This window comes from Pelmatolapia mariae, linkage group LG16_19 (genome assembly GCF_036321145.2).
Source record: "Pelmatolapia mariae isolate MD_Pm_ZW linkage group LG16_19, Pm_UMD_F_2, whole genome shotgun sequence".
In the NCBI taxonomy this organism is placed as follows: Eukaryota; Metazoa; Chordata; class Actinopteri; order Cichliformes; family Cichlidae; genus Pelmatolapia; species Pelmatolapia mariae.
Window position 1 is genome coordinate 40814183 of NC_086241.1, and position 27961 is coordinate 40842143.

A 27961-nucleotide genomic window follows, 5' to 3' on the forward strand; every position below is an offset into this window, starting at 1 on the left:
GGCAACCCCCGGCGCCTGTCTCATCGCTTCCATCACACCTCCCCCGCTCTTCCTTATCTCCAGCCTAACCTTTATCAACGAATTAAACGTGACATCGCGCTGTTATGTACTCTACCTGTGTCGATGATGGAGCGTGCTGTCTGGGAAGACAAACTGTACAAACCATGGCACATGTGGTCTGTCGCCCCTGGTGGAGGTTCTTGTGCAGACAAAAACAAAACAAAAGCAGCATTCAAGACTGCGAATCACTAACAGCTTGATTGATTTGGCGTTGTTTAAACAAATAATTTATACCACGAGGCTTTACGTAGAAATAAACTGTGTTTGTAAACCAGTTTCATTACGATTTAACTTATCCGTTGCGCTGTTTACTTCTTGTATTTAGGCACTGTGTGCTGTGCAGCGTTCACGAGCGCGCATATCACAGACGTATCTAGCCACTGCGCGAGCTGTTGGTGTCTACTTCCTGAATTCAGAGCAACAGATGAGAAAGGCAGTTCGGCAGGACTCCACTGAGGGTTTTTTTTCTGATAAAAACACGATAAACCTCGGTTTGTAAGTCCAGCGTCGTCGGCTTGTTTCGAGGAGTGTCGGCTCTCTGCCACGATGGTGGAGACTCTAGCTGGGTGTATGTTTGAGGACATCCAGTATGCAGATATCCAAGTAGAAGCGGTAATTTAAAGATACATATTGAAACTAATGTTAGCTCAGCGGTGCTAGAGATCAGTGGCTGAGTTTGGGTCAGCTACGTTTTTGTCTGTGAGTAAGGCTCGGTTAGACTGTAATGGACCAAAGAAGTCTAATCTGTTCGCTTTGAAGGGGTGCTGTTCTTAACTGCGAAGTACAGTGAGAGTCTTTAACAAGATATAAAACACGACATTGTTTACTGCTAAATAAACCTTCTAGTAATCATAACGAGGCCCCGGTTTTTAAAGGACAGAGTTATTCATAATATGTGAACTAGTGATTCCCAGTTTTGGTATTTTATATGATATGATGACGACTGATATACCGTAAAATGTACTTTTAAAGTAAATGTTACTGTAGTCCCTCTTTTGGTATTAAGGGAAAATAACATGTTTGCCCATAACAGAGTATTGTCCCCTGAGTTGGAGATGTTAATTTTCCATGTTCTTTGTCTTCAGGCTGTTGGCAGAGGGACTTTTGGGGTTGTCTTCAAAGCTGTGTGGAAAGGAAAGGATGTAGCAATCAAGACCATTGAGAGTGACAATGAACGGAATGCTTTCCTTGTTGAGGTACTGTGAATATCCTTTTTTCTGCCTATCTGCCTATCTGTTGTACAGTATCATATACCTTAATGTAATAGGAAAAATAACTTTTCATAGGCAGTAAAGCAAATAAAATGTGGACAAGTATATTTAACCAGATGACACTAAAACACCACATTTGGCTGGAAAGCTCCACTCACTGTGAGTGTACTGCCAGCACAGGCTACCTACCTGCTCTACCTCCAGGCTGTGGCTCAGGAGGTAGAGGATGTCACCCACTAATCAGAAGGCTGGTGGTTCTGGCCCTGCCTGCTCCCGCCTGCGTGCCAGCTAAACCCAGGTTGCTCTCCAGCGCATTCATTGGAGTGTGAATGATAGAAAACGCAAACTCCTGGGTTTTCCATTCCAAAACAGCCGATCAGAGTTGGTTCAGTCAACTCTTAATATATTCATATTAAGCTTTCTTTCTCCACTCATCCACGTGCTAGTAAAGGTCCACAATTACACAATGCCACGACATATAGTAGATGAAGTACTGTGTCTCCCATTTTATTCCAGTGGACCGAGAAACATAAATACCTGTCAGTACTGATACACAGTAGATGAACCCATGGCACCATGCAACAGCTTCCCTGAGGCCTACAGCTATCATTTCTGTTCCTGTATGGTAGTCGGGAAACTAGCCTGTTTCCAAACATCAAATGCAGAGTATTCGATGTCTCTGAAGTGCACTATTAAGCTCATACAGGGATGCGTTGTTCGGCTTGTCCACATATCTGTTGTTGGAGCGTAGTATGCTACGTTGTGTATTTGTGTATCCAATACTTTGACCCGGCACTCGTAATATATGAGGGAATTCCAATTGTGCGAAGTTTTCAGCTGGGTACTGTGTACTTGGAGTCGAGTGTTTTGACCACTGCACAAAATCATATATTTATAGACAGAAGCTGTAATGGCTATTTTCTTTATGAGTCTTTATTATTTGGTGTGCTGCAGGAAGAAGCCTGTTATGGTGCAGTGGGTTCAGGGGCTATTGCCACGGAGGCTGGTAGGGCAGCTGGAGATGATCAGCTAATCAGTCTCTTCCTTTATCAGTAGGTTGCGCTGAGAGCTAGGCAGCTGAAAAGCTGCACAAACAGTCAAAGTGAACGCTGTAAATTAAAAAAAAAACAAAAAAACGCAGCAGTGTGTCCATGTCGGGTCCTTGTGTCCCCTAAATGGTGCCACATTTTTAAGGAAAATGCATTTGTTTGTTGAGCAGCAGAGTTGAGAAAATTGAAACACCCTTGAAATACTTGCCAAATCTTCTCTGTCAGTGCTAAATAGCATCTTCTGCTATTGACTCTTGCTAATCAGGTGTCTGATGGGCACCTGAGTAGTGGCATCTGTGCACACAGACCCCACTACAGCGGTCAGTTTTGTCTGCTCCAAACATTCCACATTTAACTGATCTGAATAGGGCCTGCACCATAGGGCAACTTCAAACTCTTGTTCTGCAAAACCAAATTGCAGCATTATTTGGTGTGAACCCTACTACCATCTCTTAAATTGAAGGCCATACAATGGGGGATGTCAAAGACAAGCCCAAAGTGGGCGTTTCAAGAAGATGACACCACAGTAAGACTATTTTCTCAACCTGCACTTGGGAACCATAGGCAGTCTTCTACAGGTTTGCAGTCAAGGTTTGCACGGCACTCTGGCCAACGGGTCTCTACCCAGATCATCCGGATCAGACTGCACACAGCCAGTTTCCTATCTTATAGGACTGCCAGGAGGCCTGCCATGACTGTCCTTCACCATCAGGCCCATTTGCTCTGGTGTCAATAACATGTGCACTGAAATCTGTTAATTTCTAAGAAAGACAGTATACTCCGTGTTTGGTGTGATTCTATTATGCCTCTATAGAAACTACAATGAAAAGAAATTCTTTTCTTTTTTTAAAGTGTGAAACAGAAACTTTAGTTTTACTTCAAATTTTCCCAGAAAGGAGGATTACAATGTCTAAAATTGGCCTGACAGTTCCTCCTTTTACAGTCTTCATCTCCACTTTGTGAACGTGTTGGTCAGTGCTTGGAAGGGTTTTGTCTTTGGTTAAAACATCTCCAACTTTCAGAGTTGTTTTTTTTTTCCAGCATCCAAAAAATCAAGGCCTTTGTCAGTGAACTAAGGTTCTGCTGTGAGTATGTCAGCTGCCAACCTTTCGGATAATAGAAGACACAAGCCATTTTTTCACAAATATTCCAGAAGCAAATGTGACCAAGTCTAAGGATGGTCTAGCATGTCTAAAGTCAGAATTCTGAGTTTTTTCTCAGAATTCTGGAAAAGAAGAAAAAAAAGACGTGCCCACTTTCTTTTTTTTCCCCCCAGTGGCCCTAATCCTCTTCCGTAATAAACTTCAGTTATTCATGTCCAGTTTTTTATAAATCAGTGTCTATTATGGATTAGCTGCTCCCACATAATGTTAGCGCAATTAAAGTAAACATCTCTAATTTTGCCCTTATTGAATGTTTTTTTTTTTTTTTTTTTGCAAAAACAAAATTAATATATATAAAATAGAATACTATTCCATTCAAAGTAAACAGTGCTCAGAAAGTGAGCTGCCTTGGGGAGGTTTGCACTCTCTGACTGCTTCTTTTTTTAAATGTGTATTTCCTTTACACCTGTGCTGCTTTTGTCTATGCACAGCTCCGCCAGCTTTCCCGAGTGAATCATCCCAACATTGTTAAGCTCTATGGCTTCTGTGACAATCCAGTGAGTATATAACACTCAACATTTGCAACAATAAAAGTTTGGTGAATTAAAAAAAAGAAAAAAGTTGTCCCATTATGTTTTTATCTTGTCTGGATGTGAAGAAACAGTGATAGGTTTAGAGTTATTTTGATCTTTATGATTTTGATGTATTTACAGTGGCTTGCAAAAGTATTCGGCCCCCTTGAACTTTTCCACATTTTGTCACATTACAGCCACAAACATGAATCAATTGTATTGGAATTCCACGTGAAAGACCAATACAAAGTGGTGTACACGTGAGAAGTGGAACGAAAATCATACATGATTCCAAACATTTTTTACAAATAAATAACTGCAAAGTGGGGTGTGCGTAATTATTCAGCCCCCTGAGTCAATACTTTGTAGAACCACCTTTTGCTGCAATTACAGCTGCCAGTCTTTTAGGGTATGTCTCTACCAGCTTTGCACATCTACAGACTGAAATCCTTGCCCATTCTTCTTTGCAAAACAGCTCCAGCTCAGTCAGATTAGATGGACAGCGTTTGTGAACAGCAGTTTTCAGATCTTGCCACAGATTCTCGATTGGATTTAGATCTGGACTTTGACTGGGCCATTCTAACACATGGATATGTTTTGTTTTAAACCATTCCATTGTTGCCCTGGCTTTATGTTTAGGGTCGTTGTCCTGCTGGAAGGTGAACCTCCGCTCCAGTCTCAAGTCTTTTGCAGACTCCAAGAGGTTTTCTTCCAAGATTGCCCTGTATTTGGTTCCATCCATCTTCCCATCAACTCTGACCAGCTTCCCTGTCCCTGCTGAAGAGAGGCACCCCCAGAGCATGATGCTGCCACCACCATATTTGACAGTGGGGATGGTGTGTTCAGAGTGATGTGCAGTGTTAGTTTTCTGCCACACATAGCGTTTTGCATTTTGGCCAAAAAGTTCCATTTTGGTCTCATCTGACCAGAGCACCTTCTTCCACATGTTTGCTGTGTCCCCCACATGGCTTGTGGCAAACTGCAAACAGGACTTCTTATGGTTTTCTGTTAACAATGGCTTTCTTCTTGCCACTCTTTCATAAAGGCCAACTTTGTGCAGTGCACGACTAATAGTTGTCCTATGGACAGATTCCCCCACCTGAGCTGTAGATCTCTGCAGCTCGTCCAGAGTCACCATGGGCCTCTTGGCTGCATTTCTGATCAGCGCTCTCCTTGTTCGGCCTGTGAGTTTAGGTGGACGGCCTTGTCTTGGTAGGTTTACAGATGTGCCATACTCCTTCCATTTCTGAATGATCGCTTGAACAGTGCTCCGTGGGATGTTCAAGGCTTGGGAAATCTTTTTGTAGCCTAAGCCTGCTTTAAATTTCTCAATAACTTTATCCCTGACCTGTCTGGTGTGTTCTTTAGACTTCATGGTGTTGTTGCTCCCAATATTCTCTTAGACAACCTCTGAGGCCGTCACAGAGCAGCTGTATTTGTACTGACATTAGATTACACACAGGTGCACTCTATTTAGTCATTAGCACTCATCAGGCAATGTCTATGGGCAACTGACTGCACTCAGACCAAAGGGGGCTGAATAATTATGCACACCCCACTTTGCAGTTATTTATTTGTAAAAAATGTTTGGAATCATGTCTGATTTTCGTTCCACTTCTCAAGTTTAAATTTGATTCATGTTTGTGGCTGTAATGTGACAAAATGTGGCAAAGTTCTTTTGCAAGCCACTGTATCTGTAGGGTATGTGATTTTTTTTTTTTTTCCCCCCTCAGGTCTGTCTGGTTATGGAGTATGCAGAATGTGGATCTTTATATAACCGTAAGTCCTACTGTGTCTGAACAAAGAGTTTTTTAAAGGGAAGTTCAGGAGATAGTTACTGGAACATGTTATAGTTTTTTTTTTTGTTGCATAGCTTTTCCTAGTATAGCTAATAAAAACGTGGTATCATTAGTTCAAAAGGTTTTCAGACCCTTTCATGTTTTCCATATCTTCTTTGTTAATCTTCACAGTGTACTTCCTAAGACAAAAATGGATGTCATAAAGTGCCCTGAGTGTTCAGATAGTGTAGAAAAGTGCTCTATAAGAACCAGTCCATTTACCATTTGGCATGTTTACATATTAAAGTTAAAAGTCTGAATTGCCCTGTTACATAAGTATTCCAAACTTACAAGGTTTTCTTATCAATGATTCTCTTAGTTTGGTTGACCTTTCTTTTGTCTCTCATTTATAGAAACCAGTGGCTTACTTGTTTGACCAAGACTGGTCATTCCTAATTATTGTCTAGTTTGGCTGGGTAGCAAGATCTAAGAACTAGACTGACAAGCTAGACTGGGTTTCAGACTTATTCCATTTTAAGATAATAGAGGCTACTGTGCACTTTCAGTGCTGCAAAAACATTTTTGGTATCCTTTCCCAGAGCTGTGCCTTGATACAGTCCAAAGTTTAGAATCCCACAGCTCTCTTAGTGTCATGGCTTGGTTTTATCTTACATAACATATAAACATAATAACATCTATAATAAAATATAACATCAGTGAGAGGTGTTTGAGACTTTATAGAAAGCTGTATGGCTTTCCTCATCATCTTCATTGAATTCAAATAGACACAGGTATCTTCGAATGCAGTTGCAGAAGCATCTTAACGATTATTGACAAATGTACGATATTCCAATTATGCTGGTTCTAACATTGTCTGAATATTCGTGGGATATTTTAGTATATTTAAAAAACTGCTTAATTATTTAGTAAAGCACAATGTTACAACAATGTAAGTAGTTAATTTTCAAATAAGTCTGGAGGCTACCATACCGTACCATTCACGCTCTTTACTAATTAATTTCAATGCATTTGAAATAGCAGAAAAATGACAGTCTCACATTATTGTGCTTATTGAAATAATCATTATTTCTTTTCATCTCTGCTTCTCACTCAAAGTTCTGCATGGTGCAGACCCACAGCCCTACTATACAGCATCCCATGCAATGAGCTGGTGTCTGCAGTGTGCCCAGGGAGTTGCCTATCTTCATGCTATGAAGCCAAAGGCTTTAATTCATAGGGACCTCAAACCACCAAAGTAAGATTCTCAATGATACAGATAATGATAAACAGTGCAGAGATTTAAGAACACTTAAATCCTTTGTGGTGGCATTTTGGAACATGTGTGTTTTTTTTTCTTCCATGGGTTTAAAAAGTATTTCTGTTACATATATCTAAAGTATTATTCACTCTTGCTGTTACCTGCTGATCGGTCTGTTGCTGCTGACCAACATAGCATAATAACTATGGGATGGATTGTCATGAAATTTTGTCCACATATTTATTTTGCCATGATTATGAATCTTTATTTCCTGAAATTTGGCATCTTGAAGCTGACATTTGTAATATCAGTTGAAGGAACAGAAGACTGTAAGACTGTTAGACTGCCATGAAATGTCATGCACACATTCACGCTCCACAGAGCATCATCATCTAACTTTTCTTCTAGGCGATATCATATTGATGATGGTATTTTGATCAGTTTTGATGAAGTATACCAGAATATAAATTTTAGATTAACATTTTTTGAAAGTCTTAAACCCCTGTCTGTACTGTTCCAGTCTACTGCTTGTGGCTCGTGGTACTGTGCTGAAGATATGCGACTTTGGAACAGCTTGTGATATTCAGACCTACATGACCAACAATAAAGGAAGTGCAGCCTGGATGGCACCAGAAGTATTTGAAGGTCAGCCATGAACAATATTTTTAGATATTAATCAAATCTTTGTTTGTCACAATGAGTACCTAGATTTGTGTCGCTCACATTGTTGTTTTAGAAATGGGATTTAACAATCAAGCTTGCTTAATAACACTATGATTTTTCCATTTGACAATCTGGCTAGATGGAAACCTCTACCTATATCACTCATGGGAAGGGTTGCTTCAATAAAAATGATGGTCTTGGCAAGAATCAATTATTTATTTACACATATACCCATTTATACATATACCTTGTATAATCCAAAAGAATCTGGTATTTTTAACCCTTATGTGTTCCTTAAATGAACACACAAAAGATAAAAGTAAACAGGAGTACTCGGAGGCTAAGTATACGGCCAAGAGAGAGGTGGAGGTGGCTTATAGTGAGTTGTTTGAGATGCTGGACACCAAGGAGGGAGAAAAGAACTTGTATCGATTGTCTAGGCAGAGAGCTCAAGCTGGAAAGGATGTGCAGCAGGTTAGAGTGATTAAGGATAGAAATGGAAATATATTTACAAGTAAGACATCCACCCATGTTTTTCCTGCAAGATGTTTGCAGTCACCACTACATTGGAGCCATTGTCATGGAAAACAACCACAATTTTGCTCAGAGAAATCAAAGAAATTTCCACAGTCTTCTTAATCCAAGAAGCAATGGTTGGCCCAGTGTGTCCTTCACGGGAGGTTTTTGTGAGGCAATAATAAACCTAACCCTATAAAGTGACAAGTGATATACCTCTGTGGCAACACTGATCCAGACTGTAGCTGTCATGGTAATGTTGTTCTTTGCTGATTTATCAGCATCTTTAATCTTACCAAGAGGAGCTTCATACTTTCCCTCCACAAGCTGTGTAGAAATAAATTCTGGAAGGTAAACCAGTGTTGATCTGCTCAAAACCCACCTCTTCAATCTTGGACTCATGATCTCATGTTGGTCTCATGTTGTTATATACCACATTAAGAATGTTCAAATCTTGATTATGGAGCTGCCAGGATGGAGGAAAAGAAGCAGACTACAAACAAAATTCAGAGATGTAGTGAAGGAGGACAGGTGGAAGATTGGTATGACAGTAGAGGCACTGTGTTGACCCCTAAAGGAACCAGCCACAAAAAGATGAGATGAACACACAAAAATTTAATATCATTTAATTTAATAACTTAAATTTTTTGATGAAGTATTTGCTGCACTTCACTTGTCCCAAATTTTGTAAGCCTTATTCCTAAACGGATTAAATAAATGTTTCATCTCAAAATTCTACATGGAATATCCCAAAAACCCAATGTGAAAAAAGTTACCGTGAAATTCTTCATTTAAAAAAAAAAAAAAAAAAAATAGCGTGTATATAAATATTTATAGCCTTTGGTTCTTAAAATTGAGCTCAGGTGTATCCTGTTTGCACGGATCATTTGTCAGATTTTTCTTCAATTTGATTGGAGTCCATTTGTAGAAAATTCAGTTGATTGGATGTGATTTAGAAAGGCACCCACCTGTCTATATAAGGTCCCATAGTTGACCAAGCAAAGAAGTCCAATGTATTGTCTGTAGATCTTACCAGGAGAAATGAAGCCAGGAAGCCAAGGGGTAGTGGTTTTAAAATGTATGAGAAACCCAGGAAAGATCAGAGTGTTGGCAGGTGTTGAAGGAGGACTACACTTGGTGTCAGTTAATTAACTATGACACAAGGGATATATAAACTTATTTAGTACAACTGCACGAGTTTGTTACTGTGAACTACCTAATGACCATCACTTTTAACCTGTATTTTGCTGGCTATAACTTTTAGATTCTTTTAAATATGGTTTTGATTTATATTCTTCAGGCAGTAACTACAGTGAAAAGTGTGATGTGTTCAGTTGGGGGATTATCCTGTGGGAGGTCATCACACGCAAGAAACCCTTTGACGAGATTGGTGGTTCTGCATTTTGCATAATGTGGGCTGTCCACAGAGGTGAGTAGATTCTATTAGATAGTGAGGACCTTAACAGAGTACAAAAAAAGTCCTTACTCACCCTGGGAGTAGTCTTTATCCTTCAAGCTCAGGTCCTCCATAAGAGGCCTGGGACCTCGAGGGTCCTGTGCAGCATCTTTGCTGTTCCTAGGACTGCACTCCCCTGGACAGACATCTCAGATGTTGTTCCTGGGACCTGCTGTAGTCACTCGCCAGCTTGGGAGTCACTGCCCCGAGCGCTTTAATTACCACTGGGACCACTGTTGCCTTCATCCTCCAGAGCTTCTCAAGCTCTTCTCTCAGGCGTGTGTGTTTGTGTGAGATCAAAGTAGCATGGAGGGAAGTTGGCCAACTATCAAAGTTACAGAAAGGTGTGATGTAGAAGGTGCCTAAGAAGTACAGCAAGCTGTCCATATCTGAGGCCTTGGAAACTGGCAAGCAAAGACTCATAGCCTTCAAGCCAGGCGCTTAAAGAGGTATACCAGAGAAATAGAAGCAGAAGAATAAACCAGCTGTTCTCTACAGAACAATCCAAGGTGTACTCTCAGTGGCAGGGAACAGCATGACAACAGCAACACCAAGGCTGGAGATGGAGCAATACTGGAAGAGCATATGGGAGAAGGATGCAGCCCATAATGTCAATGCTCAGTGGCTAGTGGATCTAAGAGCAGACTACAGCTACCTCCCTGAACAGGGTCCAGTAATCATCAAAGTGGCAGACATCCAAGAAAGGGTCTCCAGTATGAAGGATTGGACAGCACCAGGCCCCAACATGGTTCACGCCTGCTGGCTGAAGAAGCTGACTGCACTCCATGAGCGCCTGGCAGCACAAATGACCCAGCTGCTAGTCAGTGAGAGACACCTAAAATGGCTAACCGAAGGCCAGACAGTCCTGATCCCCAAGGAGCCCCCAGAAGGGACCGGTCCCATCCAACTACCGGCCAATAACCTGCCTCAGTACCACATGATTGCTCCTGTCAGGCATCATAGCAGCTAAGTTGAACAGGCACCTGGCTCAATACATGAGCAGCGCACGGAAAGGAATTGGTAGGAATACCAGAGGAGTGAAACAACCAGCTACTGATAGATGGAGCAGTCGCCTGAGACTGCAAGACTAGGCTGACCAACCTGTGCACTGCCTGGATTGATTACAAGAAGGCCTATGACTCAATGGCCCACACATGGATCCTGGAATGCCTAGAACTATACAATATCAACAGGACCCTTAGAGCCTTCATCAGGAACTTAATGGGAATCTGGCGTACAACACTTAGACGCCAACTTCAAGCCTATAGCACAAGTCACCATCAGTGCAGGATCTGTCCCGCTGTCCTCACTGCTGTTCTGCATAGGCCTGAACCCCCTGAATGAGATCATTGACAAGACTGGCTACTGATACAGACTACAGAATGGAGCAATCGTAAGCCACCTCCTCCACATGGATGGCATCAAGCTGTATGCCAAGAGTGAATGATACATCGATTCACTGATCCACACTCCAAGGATCTAGAGCAGCAACATCAGAATGTCATTCAGACTGGAGAAGTGTCATCGGATGGTAACGAAGAAAAGGTAGTCAAAACTGAGAGGATCGCACTACTGGAAGGCAACATTGCAGACACTGAGAATAGCTACAAGTACCACAGACAAATGGGAACCACTAAGAGGCCGCTAGGAAAGCTGCAACCATCAAGTACCTGCAGAGAGTAAGGCAAGTTCTGAGTAGTCAGCTGAATTCGAGGAACAAGGTGATGTCGAGAATGACTGTGGTATGATCCTGTGGGACTTCCAGATACAGACGGACAAACTGGTGATGGCTACCCAACTGGACATAGTAGTGGTTGACAAGCAGAGAAGAGCAACCGTGGTGATAGACATGGCGATACCAAATGACAGCAACATCAGGAAGAAGGAACACAAGAACCTGGAGAAGTACCAAATGGCTCAGAGAAGAGCTCAGAAAGATGTGAAGTGTGAAGGTAACAGTGATTCCAGTGGTAATCGGAGCACTTGGTGCTTATTAAAAAGAGTATGCAAAAAATGGCAACTACCATTCTGATATTGCTTTACCATTTTTTGTTGTTTTCATTCATCCAGAAATCTCTCTGTAACTGCAGTCTTCAAGTAATTTTTTCACCATCATAATTTTCATCATCTATTCGTGTTCACAGTCTGGTCTGAGAAACTTCTAAATTTGTTTGTAGAGTACGAACAAATTCACAAAAATAATGCTGAATTAAATATGTGAGTGAAATGTTTGTCGACGATTTACGAGAGATTTGTGTGTACACACCGAATGAGGTCTTTTGTCTTGACGTAAAAAGAAGTTTTGTTCATAATGGTGATGATGGAAACCATTGTTCTCTTCTGGCTGACCTGTTACTACGACAGGTACTCGACCTCCTCTGATCAAAGACCTTCCAGAACCCATAGAGACTCTGATGACACGCTGCTGGGACAAAGAACCCAGCCAGAGGCCATCAATGAATGAGGTCAAAAACACTATGAATCATCTAATGAAGGTATAGTTCCACTACATGGAACCACAAATTATCATTTTATTTCAGTTTGTGTGTACAGTAAAGAAATGAATTATAGCATTTGTTTTCTCTGAAATTCAGTCAAATTTAGGTTCTTCTCTGGATTTATTTTTTTATGATGTGGTTCACTCCATCTCAAATCACCATGAATCTCCTGCTCAGCCCTCATTGTTTTGAATTTTTTCTGCACACTGAAATCTGAGGCGTGTGTTTTAAACAGAACGATCTAAAAAGATTAAAGCCTGAAACTTTCACTTTTTTCTGTTTTGTTTTGTTTTGTTTTGTACCATCAAAATGAATCTGTCATTTGGGACACTCTACTTGAGACCGACTTCCCTGGAGGAGTCTGATAATAAACTTTCAAAGATACTTAGCCACATTAAAAATTCAAGTGCCAATGTAAATGTTTTTGTGCGTAAAAAGAAATATAGTAAAACAATTAAAAGTAATGACATGACAAATTGGAACTATATCTAGAAACAATTAAACAAATGATCTTTTGAGAAGGTTTTATAAATCAGATGAACCTAGAGCAGTGTTTCCCAACCACTGTGCCACAGCATATAGTTGTGCCGTGGAAGATTACCTGGTTCCACCTGATTACTACTCTAAGCCAGCGACGTGAGTAACAGGCAGAACAATTACATTCTCTTCCACTAGAGGGCAGTACAACTACCTGCTCAAATTACATCGGTTGCCAACTGCCAGTAAAACGGCAGACGAAGAAGAAATTACATAATAGTCATGCTGTGAGACAACCAGCGCCTAATAACAATAGATAAATATTTGAAAGAAAAAGTAGTCAGTCCGGTTCTGCTAAATATTTATGCCCCAAAATGGGATGATGATAAGTTTATTGGCAAAATAATATCATTAATTCCATATATGAACTCAAAACAGCTGATTTTTGGTGGAGACTTGAACTGTGTGATGAACGTAACACTTGACCGTTCCAGCTCTAAACCTACAAATCTCTCCAAAAAAGGCAAGATATTATCTGTTTTTATGGCCCAAATAGGATGTGTTGACCCCTGGCGATTTTTATTTCCACAAAGTAAGCCATTTTCTTTTTTTTTCTAATGTACATCATTAGTCAAGAATACTGAATATTTAACCATTGTAGAGTCAGATCATGCCCCTGTACTTTTCTCTCTACCAATCAGAACGCCCACCCTGGAAATTAGACAGGACTCTCCTGGCAGAGGAGGGTTTCTGTGAAATGATATAAAAAAAAAAAATAGATGACTTTCTAATTTTTAACCAAAAAGATAATGTTTCACCTTCTCTCTTGTGGGAGACACTAAAGGCTGTAATCAGGGGAGAAATCATCTCATATTCGTTTAGAAAACAAAATGAATTGAAATAGGCAAGAACCATTTCTATGGTAGATGCTCAGTACTCTGCTTCTCCTTCTCCTGAGCTTTATAAAAGGAAGCTAGACCTCCAAATACAATATAATTTGCTATCAACCGAAAAAACTGAATGTCTTCTGTTAAAGTCACGAGGTTATGTATATGAGCATGGCGATAGAGCCGGACGTTTGTTAGCACATCAACTTAAATGCCGCTCAGCCACACAACAAATCCCACAAATACGACAAGATGATGGTGAGTTAACAACTGACCCCGAAGAAATTAAAGAAACCTTCACTGCGTTTTATTCAAATCTTTATACATCTGAGATTACAAATGACTGCTCTGATATGGAGCATTTCTTTGACAATCTTCAGGCTCCTCTTGTAACAGCGGCCCATAGGACTGAAGCTGAACTTCCACTCAATCATGCAAAAGTGACTACTGTACTAAAGGCGATGCAAAATGGCAAGTCACCGGGCCCTGATGGGTATCCTATTGAGTTCTTTAAAAAATTTTCTGACAAACTAACAACAATCTTACTTAATGTGTTTAATGATTCTTTGTCTTGTGGGTCACTTCCACAGACAATGACTGAAGCATCTATTTTCCTCCTGCTGAAATCAGGTAAAGACAGCACAGAGCCTGGTTCATACCGTCCTGTCTCACTCCTAAACTGTGATGTAAAAATCTTGGCTAAGGCTCTTGCCCTACGTCTAGAAACTACAATCCACGACGTAATATCTGCTGACCAAACTGGTTTTATCCCAGGCCGTCACTCATTTACAAATGTCCGTCGGCTCCTAAATGTTATCCACTCTCCTGCGTCCGGCGAGGTGCCTGAGGTGGTTATCACGCTGTATGCAGAGAAAGCATTTGATAGGGTGGAATGGGGTTATCTATTTGCTTGTTTAAAGAAATTTGGTTATGGCCCTAATTTTATCTCATGGATAAGACTTTTATATTCATCACCCAAAGCTTCTATAATCATTAATGGTAAACGTTCACGATATTTTAAGTTGACAAGAGGTACCCGTCAGGGCTGTCCGATCAGTCCATTGTTATTTGCCCTGGCCATAGAGCCCCTCTCTATTACACTCAAAACTTTGCCATCAATTGCAGGTATTCGTAGGATGGATAAAGAGCATAGAGTGTCCCTCTATGCAGATGATCTGTTAATGTATGTATCTGATCCCGTTTCATGTGTCCCCCATATCATCCACACCCTAAGCAGCTTTGGCTCCTTCTCTGGGTACAAACTGAACTTCAGTAAAGGTGAATGCTATCCTGTTAATGACCTGGCTCTTCAAATATAGAGCAGTGCTATAGCTTTCAAAACAGCCAAAAATGGCTTTAAGTAGACATAAATATAAGAAGAGATTTGCACAGTCTCTATGAAGAGAATTTCTGCCCGCTACTTGAAAAGGTCAAATCGGACTTAAAGAAATGGAAGCCACTTCATCTATTGTTGGCAGGGAACGTACATTGTATAAAAATGAATATACTCCCCAAGTTTCTTTACCTATTTCAGTGTATCCCACTTTACCTTCCAAAATCATTTTTTAAATCTATTGATAAAGCTTTGGTCTCATTTATATGGGATGGGAAAAATCCTAGAATACAGCTGGATCTGTTACAGAGGCCTAAAAACCTAGGTGGCTTAGCCCTTCCAAATTTCGGCCATTAATACTGGGCCTCAAATGTTCAAAAACTAATTTATTGGCTCCACACCCCAGATGAAGATTGGTGCCAAATTGAAGCAGCATCTTGCATTTCCACCTCCCTTAGAGCCTTGGTCACCTCCAGCCTTACAATTTCCTCACGGCGGCACACCACCAGTCTTATAGTTATTAACACCCTCAAAATATGGGCTCAATTTTAAAAGAACTTTGGGTTTAAAAATCTTCTCCATTTGAGCCCTATTCATAATAGTCACCTTTTCCCTCCCGCCAGATTAGACTCTGAATTTGCTCTTTGGCAGAGACGAGGCATCCACAATTTTTCTGACATGTACATAGACGGTGTCTTGGCAAGTTTTCAGGATTTGTCACAAAACTTTGACCCCCCTCGGTCCAGCTTATTTAGATACTTTCAAGTTCGCCACTTCCTTCAGCATTATAACCCCAACTTTCCAAATATAACACCATTTACTGGTGTTGATGATCTGTTGAAACTCACATTTAAGCCTAAAGGTCTTATCTCAAGAATTAGCAATTGTATAGCCTCCTGGGAGGATGAGCTGGGGGTGGACTTAGAGGAGGAGACCTGGGAGAGCGCTCTTTTAAGAGTAAACAACAGCACTTCTTGTGCCAAATTAAACATCATACAGTTCAAGATTCTTCACCGCATTCATTACTCCAAGGCAAGACTGGCCAAAATATTTCCAAACATAGATGAAAGCTGTGAGAGATGTAGAAATCCTTCTGCAGATTTAACACATATGTTTTGGTCATGTCCAACTTTAAAAGCCTATTGCTCAACAATTTTCAAAACACTGTCTGAAGCATTGAATGTTGAGCTTCAACCCAATGTAGTTATGGGTATATTTGGTGCTACAGATAGAGGACATAGAACATTAAGGAAAAGCTACAAAAACATAATCGCTTTCACTACACTGCTTGCGCGCAGAAGGATATTATTGCATTGGAAGTCACAAAAGCCACCCAAAGTGGCTCTGTGGTTCAGTGACCAGTCACAATTTATACAGCTGTACTCTCAAGGGGTCGAAGGAGAGATTCTTTGCCGTTTGGGATACATTGCTAAAACATTTAGAGAAAATTAAAACCGTACCCATCTGATACTCGCTTGGCAGCTACCGTATACCCTTATTGTTGTGATGGCGATTAATTTTGTGCAAACTATTGCCTTTTAAGTGCACATCTTTAAATATGGTGAATTTTGATGTACCTCATTTAAAAAAAAAAATTTAAATTTTTTTTCCTCTGGATTGGTGTCCAAGATGTTCTTGGGGTGGGGTATGCATATAAAAGAAGCATTGTGACTTTGTTACATGTATATCTTTGTATTACATTCTTGACGCTCAATAAAAAATTATTAAAAGAAAAAAAAAGAAAGAAAAAGTAGTCAGTCTGACCTGGTCCTGGAGAAAACTCCTACTCAGATGAAGGCCCTAGCATGAGTAGTGGTCAGAAGAAAGCATAAAGGGTATACTGGGGGCAAACCGAGCCAATTCTGCTATACCTGGTGCACAGGGAAAAATTATCGGAATGCTTTTTGTGACATTTTTGTTTGGTGGTGTGGCGTGTGATTTTTCTAATGTGAAGTATGTGCCGTGACTCCAAAAGGTTGGGAAACACTGACCTAGAAAGAGTTCTTTAAAAATGCAGGGTGCTATGTGTGCATCTTCCAGTACTTTCCAGGTTCCGATGAACCACTGGATCTTCCTCATCAGTCGTCAGCCAGCAGAAGTGGCTCTTCGTCAGCCACAAGCACGGGTAACCATCAGCTGCACAGCTTCTACTAATGCATGATCACTTCAACAGCTATTTCAGTCTCTGCTAACTTTTTTATAATAGATGGAATTGAAATCATTCCATGGTAAATCATTAATTTTATCACAAATCATTCCTTTATTTCTGCTCAGACTCGTATGCTGACTGCACTATCAACTGTAGCCGGAGTGATGACGACACAGAACACATAAACTCAGTTGGCAGAGAGGAAACCCTGAAAAGTCTCGAGTCCAAATTTCCACTTCAGTTCAAGCCCACAAAGGTAATAGAACCTTAATCACACAGTGATCACACTTCTTCACAGTGTTTTGCTTTGAACCTGTTTTATGATTTTATTTTATTATTTTTTATTATTTTATGATTTTCAAATCCCAGAGTCCTGCATTGCGTACTGGTCTGTCCTGGACCTCAGGTGTGGACACTCAACCAGGGCCTTCCCAAAACTCAACCCACTCGAGCAGTTCTCCAATCAACTCTAGCCAGTCAGAACTGAAGATGACATTGAGCTCCACAGGTAGATTCACACAATATTTATTTTCCTGCGAAATAATCATCAATTCAACCTTTAAAATATATGTCTCTGAGTAAATACTGTACCCGCCCGCCGTAGACACATTGCAGTCATATTAGAAGATAGTAACTGCTGTTGACCTGAAGCAAGGTTTACAAGACGTCTGCCAAATTTAAAGACTGTGGCAAACTAATTTGTTTCTCTGTATACAGACAGTTTTTAGATTGTTTTCTATTTAAGTTTTGCCATCAATTAGAGCAGGGCGATATGACCAAAAATATTTATCACGATATACATTTGAAAATTTGCGATAACGATATAACTGACGATATAATTGACACTAGACAAGATACTTTACAACTCCACAACTTTATTCGTGCAAAAAAATAAATAAATCAAGGTATTTTCACTTAAACGAGCAGCTGTTTTTTATGTGCATTAAAGTTATATAAAAATTTAACAGTGCAAATGCAAATTCCTTGCTGACAGTTTAACCAAAAGGCATTTCCAGTGGAAATTGGCCGACAGATCCTCAGCATAACCATGTATAATATCCACAAAACTTAAAAAGAGGTTATACACACACACACAATACCCTAATACTATGCTGAAGCACAGTACGTATCACTCCGCGAGGCTCCTGCCTACGATAGCCGCAACGCTCCGACAATCCATCAAGCGGTGTGGCTTCGTAGCTTAGCAAAGTCATACTAAAACATTTGACAGATTTTCGAGCGCGGTGTACCACATAAAATTGTTTCAAGGTCAGTAAACACAACCAGAATTCATACATAAGGCACACGGGATTATAAGGGGCACTGTTGATTTTCAGAAAAATTGAAGGATTGATTTTAAATGTGCCATATTTTCCATAAAACACGGTAATAACGACAGCCCGCTAGCATGCTCTACCAAAAATAGTGCTTTGTTGTGTATCTGATGGACGAAAGCTAAACCAGTTCCACACCACTGAAGTTGCAGCATTTTTACAAACCAGTTCTGGTTCATCCGTTTCATTCAACGATCCGCTTTCGCCCTTCTCATTCTCCGTCGCCGCCATGCTTTTTCCCCCATGTGCGTATGAAAACAGAGGCACTGCGCATGCGCGTTTTACCCATATTCTATCGCAATATTTCATTTTCCTATCATTGGCCGACATTACACCGGTATTATCGTGAACGGTATGATATGGCCCAGCCCTACCATCAATGTTCTATAACTCATTGGTTTTTAACTCTACATTTTAAAACATCAAAATAGCTCATGCTGTGTTAGACCTTTAGAAGCTCAAATTACTATATTTGGATGAGAGGGTGAAGTTACTGTCTAACACTAGCTGTTTGGTTAGCAACCTGCATTTATAAATTGTATGAGACACGATTAACGCATAGCATTCTGACCACCAACAGGTGAAGTGAAAAACAATGATTTTCTCTTCATTATAGCACCTGTTAGAGGGTGGGATATATTAGGGAGCAAGTGAACATTTTATCCTAAAAAGTTGATGTGTTAGAAGCAGGATAACTGGGGCAAGCGTACGAATTTAAGTGAGTTTGGAGGCCCCACTTTGCTGCTTACAGTGCTTAAAGGATCTGTTGCTAACATTTTGATGCCCGATACAATAGCACACTTTCAGAATTGAATGGCTTGATGGACTGCATGCCTCGATGGGTCAGGGCTGTTTTGGCAGCAAAAGCGAAACCAACACAATGTCTAAGGAGCTTGGAAAGAAAGCGACTGGACTTGTTAAATTTTCGTGAAGATGTTTCATCTCTCCAACAGGCTTCTTCAGTTCTAAAACCAAATGGTGCAGCCACCTCTTGGTTGCACCTATAAATTGTTTCCATAAAGATTATGAATGGAAATGGAGAAAGCCAACATCCACTGGAAATGAGTCTGACTTGCTGCTGGCGATATGAATCAAGCTGTCACTACAGCTCTACAGAGGCTGAATGACCTGCATCAATAGGCATGATACCCCATACTCCCAAAGTAACCCTCGGAGATGGGGTCGAATGCCTTCACCAAATACTCAGAAAAACCTACTAGGAAGAACCCAGGGACCTACTGGGTCTGATAATGGGTCCAATGATTTCATCCAAATGGTGCAGAGTGCAGGGTATTTAAACCTATTGGGGGCTGTCCCTTAAGAGGGTTCTTGATCCACTCATGTGCTTCATCACGTGAGCTGAGGTGTGAAAAATGTTGGATCTCCAGTGTCACCTGTTGTAGCCAACCTTTACATAGAGGAAGTGGAAATTAAAGCTCTTGGCTCTTTCAAAGGGACAGCACGTAGCCACTGTCAAAGATATGCAGATACCTGCTGCTGCTCAGATACCCAGGGAACTGCTCAACTCCACTGCTGCTTGGGTCCAGTGAGAATCATCTAATACCCTGGGTCGCCTACATGTTGGGTTGTGGCTACAGCTCCCAGTGTATCCGCACTTGCTGCTTCATCATGTACCCATCTCCACAGGACTTTACTGTATGTGTGAGTGTGTGTGGAGGTGGGTGGTTCACTAAGGGTTTCAGACCCAACAGTGGTTTCAGACTAATTGGCTACCCTTACCTGGTTCGACCAGACATTTGAAGCTTTTGCCAGGGTGTGGCCACTGTCGCATGCTATTGAATTCAAATAGCTGCGAGGAGCCACAGGTGAGAGTACCAACAAGGAAGGAACTACTCCAAGGACAAACTGCTCCAAGGAGCATGACATGTCCCCTTATCAGAGGTACTACCTCTCCCTGCCACTCCATACAGCCCAACTTCCTTTGACTACCATGACCTGGATGACAGAGAACCTACACAGACAAACCAACACAATAATAGGCAGGTGGTCATAATGTTATGCCTAATCTGTGTAATACCTGATCAGTGCCTAGTGATAGACTCCTTGCTTGTCTTCTTTGGTAAAACCTAGCACCTCATAACACTTATTTTCTAGTTCAGTCACAGATGTGGCTCAGTTCATGCATTAGTCTGACCACAGTAGCATTAGATGGTTCACTGCCAGTGTTTGGATTTGTGTTTGAAAAGTAAGTGTGTGTGTGTGTGTGTGTGTGTGTGTGTGTGTGTGTGTGTGTGTGTGTGTGTGTGTGTGTGTGTGTGTGTGTGTGTGTGTGTGTGTGTGTGTGTGTGTGTGTGTGTGTGCGTATATCTTTAGCTACCAATGGAGTAGATGGCTATCTGAAACTGGATTATCAGCTGCAGGTAAGATGGTATTTTTATTGTGCTTAAAAACACAAAAACATAGCTGTAGTTCACCATGGTATCGGATAACAGTTTTCTCTGACTTTTTTAGGTGAAGACATATACCCACACACTTACATTTAGTGTTTATGCGTGTATTAGTTATTGTTTTGTAAGTATGAGAACTCTAAATTGTAAGTAATGTAGAAAATCTGCTAAATTCAGCAAAATATATATTTTAAAGTTTAAAATGTATGTAATACTAAAATGTGATGTTTCTATTTCTTATATGTTTGCTTAAATAAATAAAATGTGAATATGTTTGAAATTCTGGACATGCAGCCATTTTCAGCCACTACTCCGACTTACCATGGAGGCATCCTTGTCAAAGACCTGAACCACCTGAACACCATTTATTTCTGTCATTTGTATCTGTAGTCTCATTCTTTCAGTCACTACCCGTGCTTATGACCACAGGTGAGGATGGGATCATAGATCAACCACTAAAACTTCACTTTCACACTCAGCTGCTTCTTAACCATGAGCCCCTGAAATGAGACCCAGGAAGAGGGTGATAGATTGCCTGAAGCAGTTAGAACAGGACAGTGCCACTGACCGGACCCCATACCACAGGCTATACCCAGGGGAATCTACACCAAGTCTGTATGGTTTACTGAAGATACATAAACAGGGTGCACCTTTAAGACCGATTGTCTGTATGATCAACTCAGTCACCTATAACATCTTAAAGTTTCTGGCTTCGATTCTCAATCTGTTGGTATCTGAACACCACATCCAGAACACCCTGGAGTTTGTTGAGAAGGTGAGAGATGTCATTATAGAGGCAGATGAAACAATGGTCTTGTGCGACGTTACATCTCTCTTCACTTGTGTTCCAGTCAATGAAGCAGTGGAGGTAATTCGTAAGAGATTACAGGATGACCCCAACCTCAGCAACAGGACCACTCTCAGCATCGACCAAGTGTGTTTGAACTGTGTCTTCATTCTACCCTGGAACACCAAGTCATTGGTGGATGACACCTGGGTGAAAATCAAATCTCAGGACGTTCCACAATTCACTGATCACATTAACTTGGTGGATCAAGACATCAAAGGGAGGATATGAAAAGTGGCAGGTTAGCCTTCTTAGACTGTGAGATTTCCATCAGTAATGGGGGACATCTAAAAACTGATGTGTACAGTAAACCTACACATACGGATCAGTATTTAAGGTTTGACTCTCATCATCCACTGGAGCACAAACTGGGTGTCATCAGGACGCTACAACACAGAGCGAACACCATCCCCACTGACACAGCGGCCAGGGAGGCAGAAGAACATCACATCAAGAAGGCCCTGAGTAAATGTGGTTATCCCAGCTGGACTTTTGTCAAAGCTGGAAAGGCACCTAAAGAAAGCTCCAGCCGATCCAGGAGAGAAGGACAACTGCTGCCTAAGCGAAAACCTGTAGTGATCCCATATGTGTCAGGAGTATCGGAGCAGTTGAGACGCATTTTTTCTAAACACCGAGTCTCTGTGGCTTTTAAACCCCAAAACACGCTGCGCCAAAAATCGGTCCACCCCAAGGATCGGGTCCCCCGACACAAACAGAGTAACATAGTGTACGCTGTTAAGTGCCAGGAGGATTGGCAGGATTTATACATCGGGGAAACCAAACAACCTCTGGCGAAGCCGATGGCACAACACAGAAGAGCTACCTCGTCAGGCCAGGACTCTGCAGTCTATTTACACCTACAGGCCAGTGGACACTCTTTCAATGATGAGGATGTACACATCCTGGACAGGGAGGAACGCTGGTTTGAGCGCCGAGTCAAGGAGGCCATTTACGTGAAAAGGGAAAGACCATCTCTGAATCGAGGAGGGGGCCTAAGGGTACATCTGTCACCATCTTACAATGCTGTGATTGCAGCCATTCCCCAACTCTGTGAATGGTACTCATGGTTATTGATCGGTGGTCATGACAATTTCCATATTAATGATCAAGGAGCTGACCTAACAGCGCATTGTTCATTCAGTGGGCTCGTTTTAGTCATTGTGCAAGGGTCTGTTTACAAGGTTGTGGAAACCTGCAGTCAGCTGAGATTGAAGAAGTCACTTGGATCAGTGATGAATTGTTTCTCCCACTGAAAACGCTACGTGGATGATTGATGATTGCATCCATACGTTATTTCAGATGCTGCACCAATCCATCTAGCAGTAAAAAAAAAAAAAAAAAAAAAAAAAAAAAAAAAAGGATTATGGTAATTACCATGTGCCAGAATGAGGACCCACACACCAGATCTGCACTTTCTGGTATCTTTTATTTGTAAGGTTTTATTTCCCACTTTATCATAGCACAAGCAGCATTTGAGCTGCTCTTCTCTCACACATACACACACACCCACACACACACACCCTCTGGTCCCGGCACCAACTTTAAAGGGGAGGTGTGTTTTGCTGATGGAGATCAGGTGTGTGTCAGCTTCCCCTAACACCACATCCTGAATCCACTGCTCCAGCCCTCCCCTGCAGCTGAGCCACAGACCGCACCCCACCACATACCAATATTGTTAATTAAGGGCAGCCGTGGTATAAATCACACTGTATCTCAAACACCTCGAGGTGACTGTGAATTATCTCTTTATAAATGAGATTTAATTGAATGAACTTCACTTGGTGATGGTCTGATAAATTTGCTTAACAAACTCTACTCCACAGCAACTGATTCTCAGTCTGAATTGGCCACACTGCTGTTTCTAGCTGAAAATCATGGTATTGGACTTAGAGGTGCTAATTTTTATCCACATTGATTCACAGTCAGCTGTAAACCGCCCTGGTGCAAGCTGCAGGTCACCACTCAGTAAGGCACAGGGTTTGATAATAAGTCTGCATCTGCCTGATGTGGTCAGGCTGAACCTGCTTCTATCTGTGAAATGCACAGGATGCTAGTGGAGGACCTACCATTTCTGGTATTGTGTGGCAAATGCTAATTACGCTCCACAGTGCTGGGCAGTGAGCGTAGAGCCCACTAGAGGACGTCAGGCCCTCAGACCACCCTCATGAAGTCTGTGATTGTTTGGTCATAGAAATTCGCACCAGTGGCTTGCTAAAGGTCATTTTGTAAGACTGCAGTGCTCATCCTGTTCCTCCTTGGACAAAGGAGCAGACACCAGTCCTGCTGATGGGTTATGGACCTTCTACGGCCCTATTTAACTCTCCTAGAGTAACTGCCTGTCTCCTGGAATCTTCTCCATGCTCTTGAGACTGCTGGGAAACCCAGCAAACCTTCTGCAAATTGCATGTATTGATAGACATACTTGGGGAGTTGTACTACCTGTGCAAACTTAGTAGGGTCCAGGTATTGCCTCATGCAATTAGTAGTGACACTGACCCCAGCCAAATGTAAAACTAGTGAAAAAAAGACAGTCAGAGAATATGAGGAGGGAAACCTGTAAAACCATTCATTCAAACCATTTGAGGGCTGTCTCATTGTTGCCCCTTTACTGCACCAAAACAGCTGATACTGAGTAACAACCCCCTCTGCTACTAAACTGACAAGTTCAATATTCTAGAAGTTTAACTGACTTGATGTTGTATTCTGATTAAAAACTGTTTCTTTCTTTCTTTCTTTATTTTTTGAGCATTATAGTAGTATTCTCATCCAGCTGTTATGCTGAAGTCTGCATATGTAGAGTGTTGCATTAACCACAGCGTGTCCTTGTGTTTTCAGCCTCTGGCTCCTTGTCCAAACTCCAAAGAGTCCATGGCTGTGTTTGAGCAGCATATCAGGATGGCTCAGGAGTACCTCAAAGTCCAGTCAGAGATTGCTCACCTTGTTCGGAGAAAGTAAGTCACAAGCACAATATTAACTTAAGCAGAACTGTGAACATCTTAAGATGTGTCATAAGATTGCATGATTTAATCATGCACCTGGAAATGGAAAAATCAATGCCAACATTTAACCTTCAGTTAAAAATGGTGGACTTCCTATTGGGTTTAGGTCTTCAGGCCAATTTATTTTAAAAATAAAATAAAATACGTAGATTTTCATTAGACGCACATCCTAAAGCTCTTCTTTGCTGCCTTTTGTTCCTTTCTATGTTAATATGAGCCCATGCTGCTTGAATAATGTTGCGGTCTGGTCTCTGGGGAGGCCAATCCATGGCTGACAGTGTTAGATTGTGTGTTGTTCTATCCATGTGTGCTTTTACTGCACTGACAGTGTGTTTGGGGTCATTGTCATGCTGAAAATTGAAACTGTTGCCAATCAGTTAGTTTACAGAATGATTGCATGGTGGATTAAAATCTGTCTGTTCATCATTCTCTGACATGATCCTCAAAACACCGGCTGAAAAGCAGTGACAACCTTTGTGTTTTACAGTTGGCTACAGACACTCCCTGTTGTAACTCTCTCTTATATTCCACTGTATTCACAGTGATTTGAACAAAAAAAAATTCTAATTTGGATTCATCACTCCTGTTGCCACTAATTTTCAGTCCAGTTTTTGCATAATTTGGAATACCTCAGCCTTCTCTCCTCATTTTCATTCTTTAAGAATGGTTTCTCTTCCACTGAGACCATTTGGGATGAGGCTTCAGCAAAGAGTAGACGGATCAACTGAAGGGCCTCTTTCTTAAGCACGTGACTTTGAGACACTATTCATAATTCATCTAGGGGTTGGGTTTTTTTTGGCCAGTTTCTTTTTATTTTCTTAGAGTGACACTGCACTACACCCTGAATGTTATTAGAAAATTATTACTTTTTGCCTGTCATAGTGTTGTCTTTGGCATTTTTCAGAGCATGCTAAAAATATGATTTTGCAATAAGCTGCTTGTAACAAAGGGCCTGAAGATAGAATGTAAATATGGTTCTTTGCCAAGTTGTCTATTATATATAGATGCAACAAGTTCAATTCATTTTTGTAATGTAAATACACACTGAATTCATTGCATTTTTCTGAGAAATCCATCCTCTAAAAACGCACTGTGAAAAAAACTTTAGTCAACATCGAACAATAATGAGCTGGTGTTTCTCTAAACAAGGCAAGCAAGAAAGTGAGATTCTGAGTTCATTTGTTTCTCATCAGCAGGCAGCAGCAGAGAGAATTTCCACTGTGGTGCACTGAAGCAAAATTGCAAAAACTGCATTGTCTAAACACTTTTTGGATCTTACTTTATGCATGTCATTCCACCCTCTATGTAGGAAGGAGCTAATGACCGAACTGGAGCAGGATGAAATGGAACAGCAGACCTCGTTTCGACTCATCCAAGAGCGCAGCAATCTGCTGGAGGACAACAGCAGCCTATCAGCCTACTGCCAGGGCCTGAAGAGTAAACTGAGCCTGATGAAGAGCCAGAACTAGTCGCACAGCTGGAACAAAATGATGGACTGCAGCAAGCAGTCCACACCACTGTTGTTTTTACTGTGATCGCTCCCCTTTTGAAAGAAGAGAACAATCACTGGCAGAAAAGCCCGTTATCTTAGAAAATAAGACTCTGCTAACTACATAAGGTACATCAAGATAATATTAAAGGGAAAGTTGTTAATTTGGAATTAAAGCCTTTAAAGTAAAGCTGAATTATAAGTTGATATTCTTTGTTAATGAAACACACTGTGTGTACAATTATTAGGCAAGGTGTATTTTTGAGGATTAATTTTATTATTGAACAGCTACAGTGCTCTTGGTCAATCCAAAATGCTAATAAACCTAAATCTAAATGTTTAAGAAGGTAAAAGTGAAGTTTTGTCTTTCATAAGAAAATATATATATATGAGCACAAATATTAGGCAACTATTATTGTGCAGAATTATTATGCAACTAAATGAACAACCTGTTCACCTGTTTATTTCCATCTGTTAAAGTGAGAATAATAAAACAACTCAAAATTTACATATAAACATTTCTGACATGTCCAAAATAATAATAATAATAATAATAATAATAATAATAATCAGGGACTAATATAGCCACCCTTCTTTTCAATAACTGTCACAAGCCTTCCATTCATGGAGTCTGTCAGTGTCTTGATCTGTTGATGATCAATGTTTTGTGCAGCAGCAGCCACAGCCTCCAAGACACTGTTCAGAGAGGTGTACAGGGCCCACAGGTTCTCAATGGGGCTTTTCAGAGTCCTTTAGATCTCTTTTTGGCCCATTTTGCCTGAGGAAGAGAAGCTGCCTAAAAATTATGCACACCTTTATATAGAGTGTCGGTCTCCTTAGGCCACACCCTCACTCATCACGCAAATACACATCACCTGATACGCTTAAATCCAATAAGCACTCAAGTTTATACAGCTTGAAGTTGGAAAATATGCAAAAAATTATGATATGGCCAAAATACCCACTTGCCTAGTAATTGTGCATGCAGTGTATGGATTTCTGATGTGATGTGTAACATTCTTTGAGGCAAGCTGCTTTGAAGGATCCCGGTATTCCCGTGTCTTAAAAGATACTTTCAGACCACAGGAACTTTGTCATAGTTGCAGTAACTGTTGACGGTAGATTTCAAAGGTCCAATTTTATTTGATTTTATCATTTGCATGATAATGGTTATGAGAATTCTCATGACCATTGATCAAGGCCCACTGATCAAAGACCACTGATGAATTATTTGCATAATTATGATGAAAGAACTGACCTCTCATTGTTCCTTCAGTGGGCTGGTTTCAGTCATCATGCAAATGTACTGTTTATAAGATTGGGGAAACCTGCAGTCAGCTGAGACTGAAGAAGTCACTTGGATGAGTGACGAAACGTTTCTCCCACTGAAAACGCTTCGTCCAGATGAACAGAATCAACTTTTGGAGATTTACTTTCCTGGATGATTGAGCATGCATCAAGACATTATTGGTTGTGGTTACTCAGCTGGTTCAGCAGCAAACTCTTCCATCAGCTGGCAGAGAGGAATGTAAAATTCTTAATAATACAATAAGATAATACTCCATTACAAATAAGGCAGTGTAGTCAGACATAACATTAAAAAATAAAAATGTACAGTAGGATTGGAGCAGTCTTTTAGAGTTGCAACAATGAGTAAAACTTAGTTCCTCTTGTAAGATTATTTCTGTTCTCTTTTGTACTAATGTTTGTCAACATGATGCTTTCATCTGATCTTGTAGCAGACCTCTAAGTCTGCAATAAATGAGTAAACAGCCAGCAAGTGTTGTGACTTAATACCATTTTAGCTTTTCAGCTGATATCCGTCCACCTATGTTAATTGCAGTCAGTTAAATCTGGCAACATTGTACAACAAA

At 40.9% G+C, this 27961-nt stretch overlaps 2 protein-coding genes across 2 annotated transcripts; both read left to right on the forward strand.

Moving 5' to 3' along the window:
• Positions 1–436: 436 nt before the first annotated feature.
• On the forward strand, positions 437–27863 carry LOC134644815 (mitogen-activated protein kinase kinase kinase 7-like). The gene is made up of 14 exons (XM_063497902.1): positions 437–672; positions 1146–1256; positions 3915–3980; positions 5729–5774; positions 6890–7028; positions 7552–7676; positions 9511–9639; positions 12031–12161; positions 16902–16986; positions 17136–17266; positions 17380–17518; positions 20679–20725; positions 24435–24550; positions 25908–27863. The coding sequence occupies exons 1-14, from the start codon at positions 607–609 to the stop codon at positions 26065–26067; spliced, it is 1491 nt and encodes a 496-aa protein (XP_063353972.1). The 5' UTR covers positions 437–606; the 3' UTR covers positions 26068–27863.
• LOC134644818 (uncharacterized) lies at positions 20973–24428 on the forward strand. The gene is made up of 2 exons (XM_063497907.1): positions 20973–21527; positions 21604–24428. The coding sequence occupies exon 2, from the start codon at positions 21827–21829 to the stop codon at positions 22850–22852; it is 1026 nt and encodes a 341-aa protein (XP_063353977.1). The 5' UTR covers positions 20973–21527; positions 21604–21826; the 3' UTR covers positions 22853–24428.
• Positions 27864–27961: the final 98 nt, after the last annotated feature.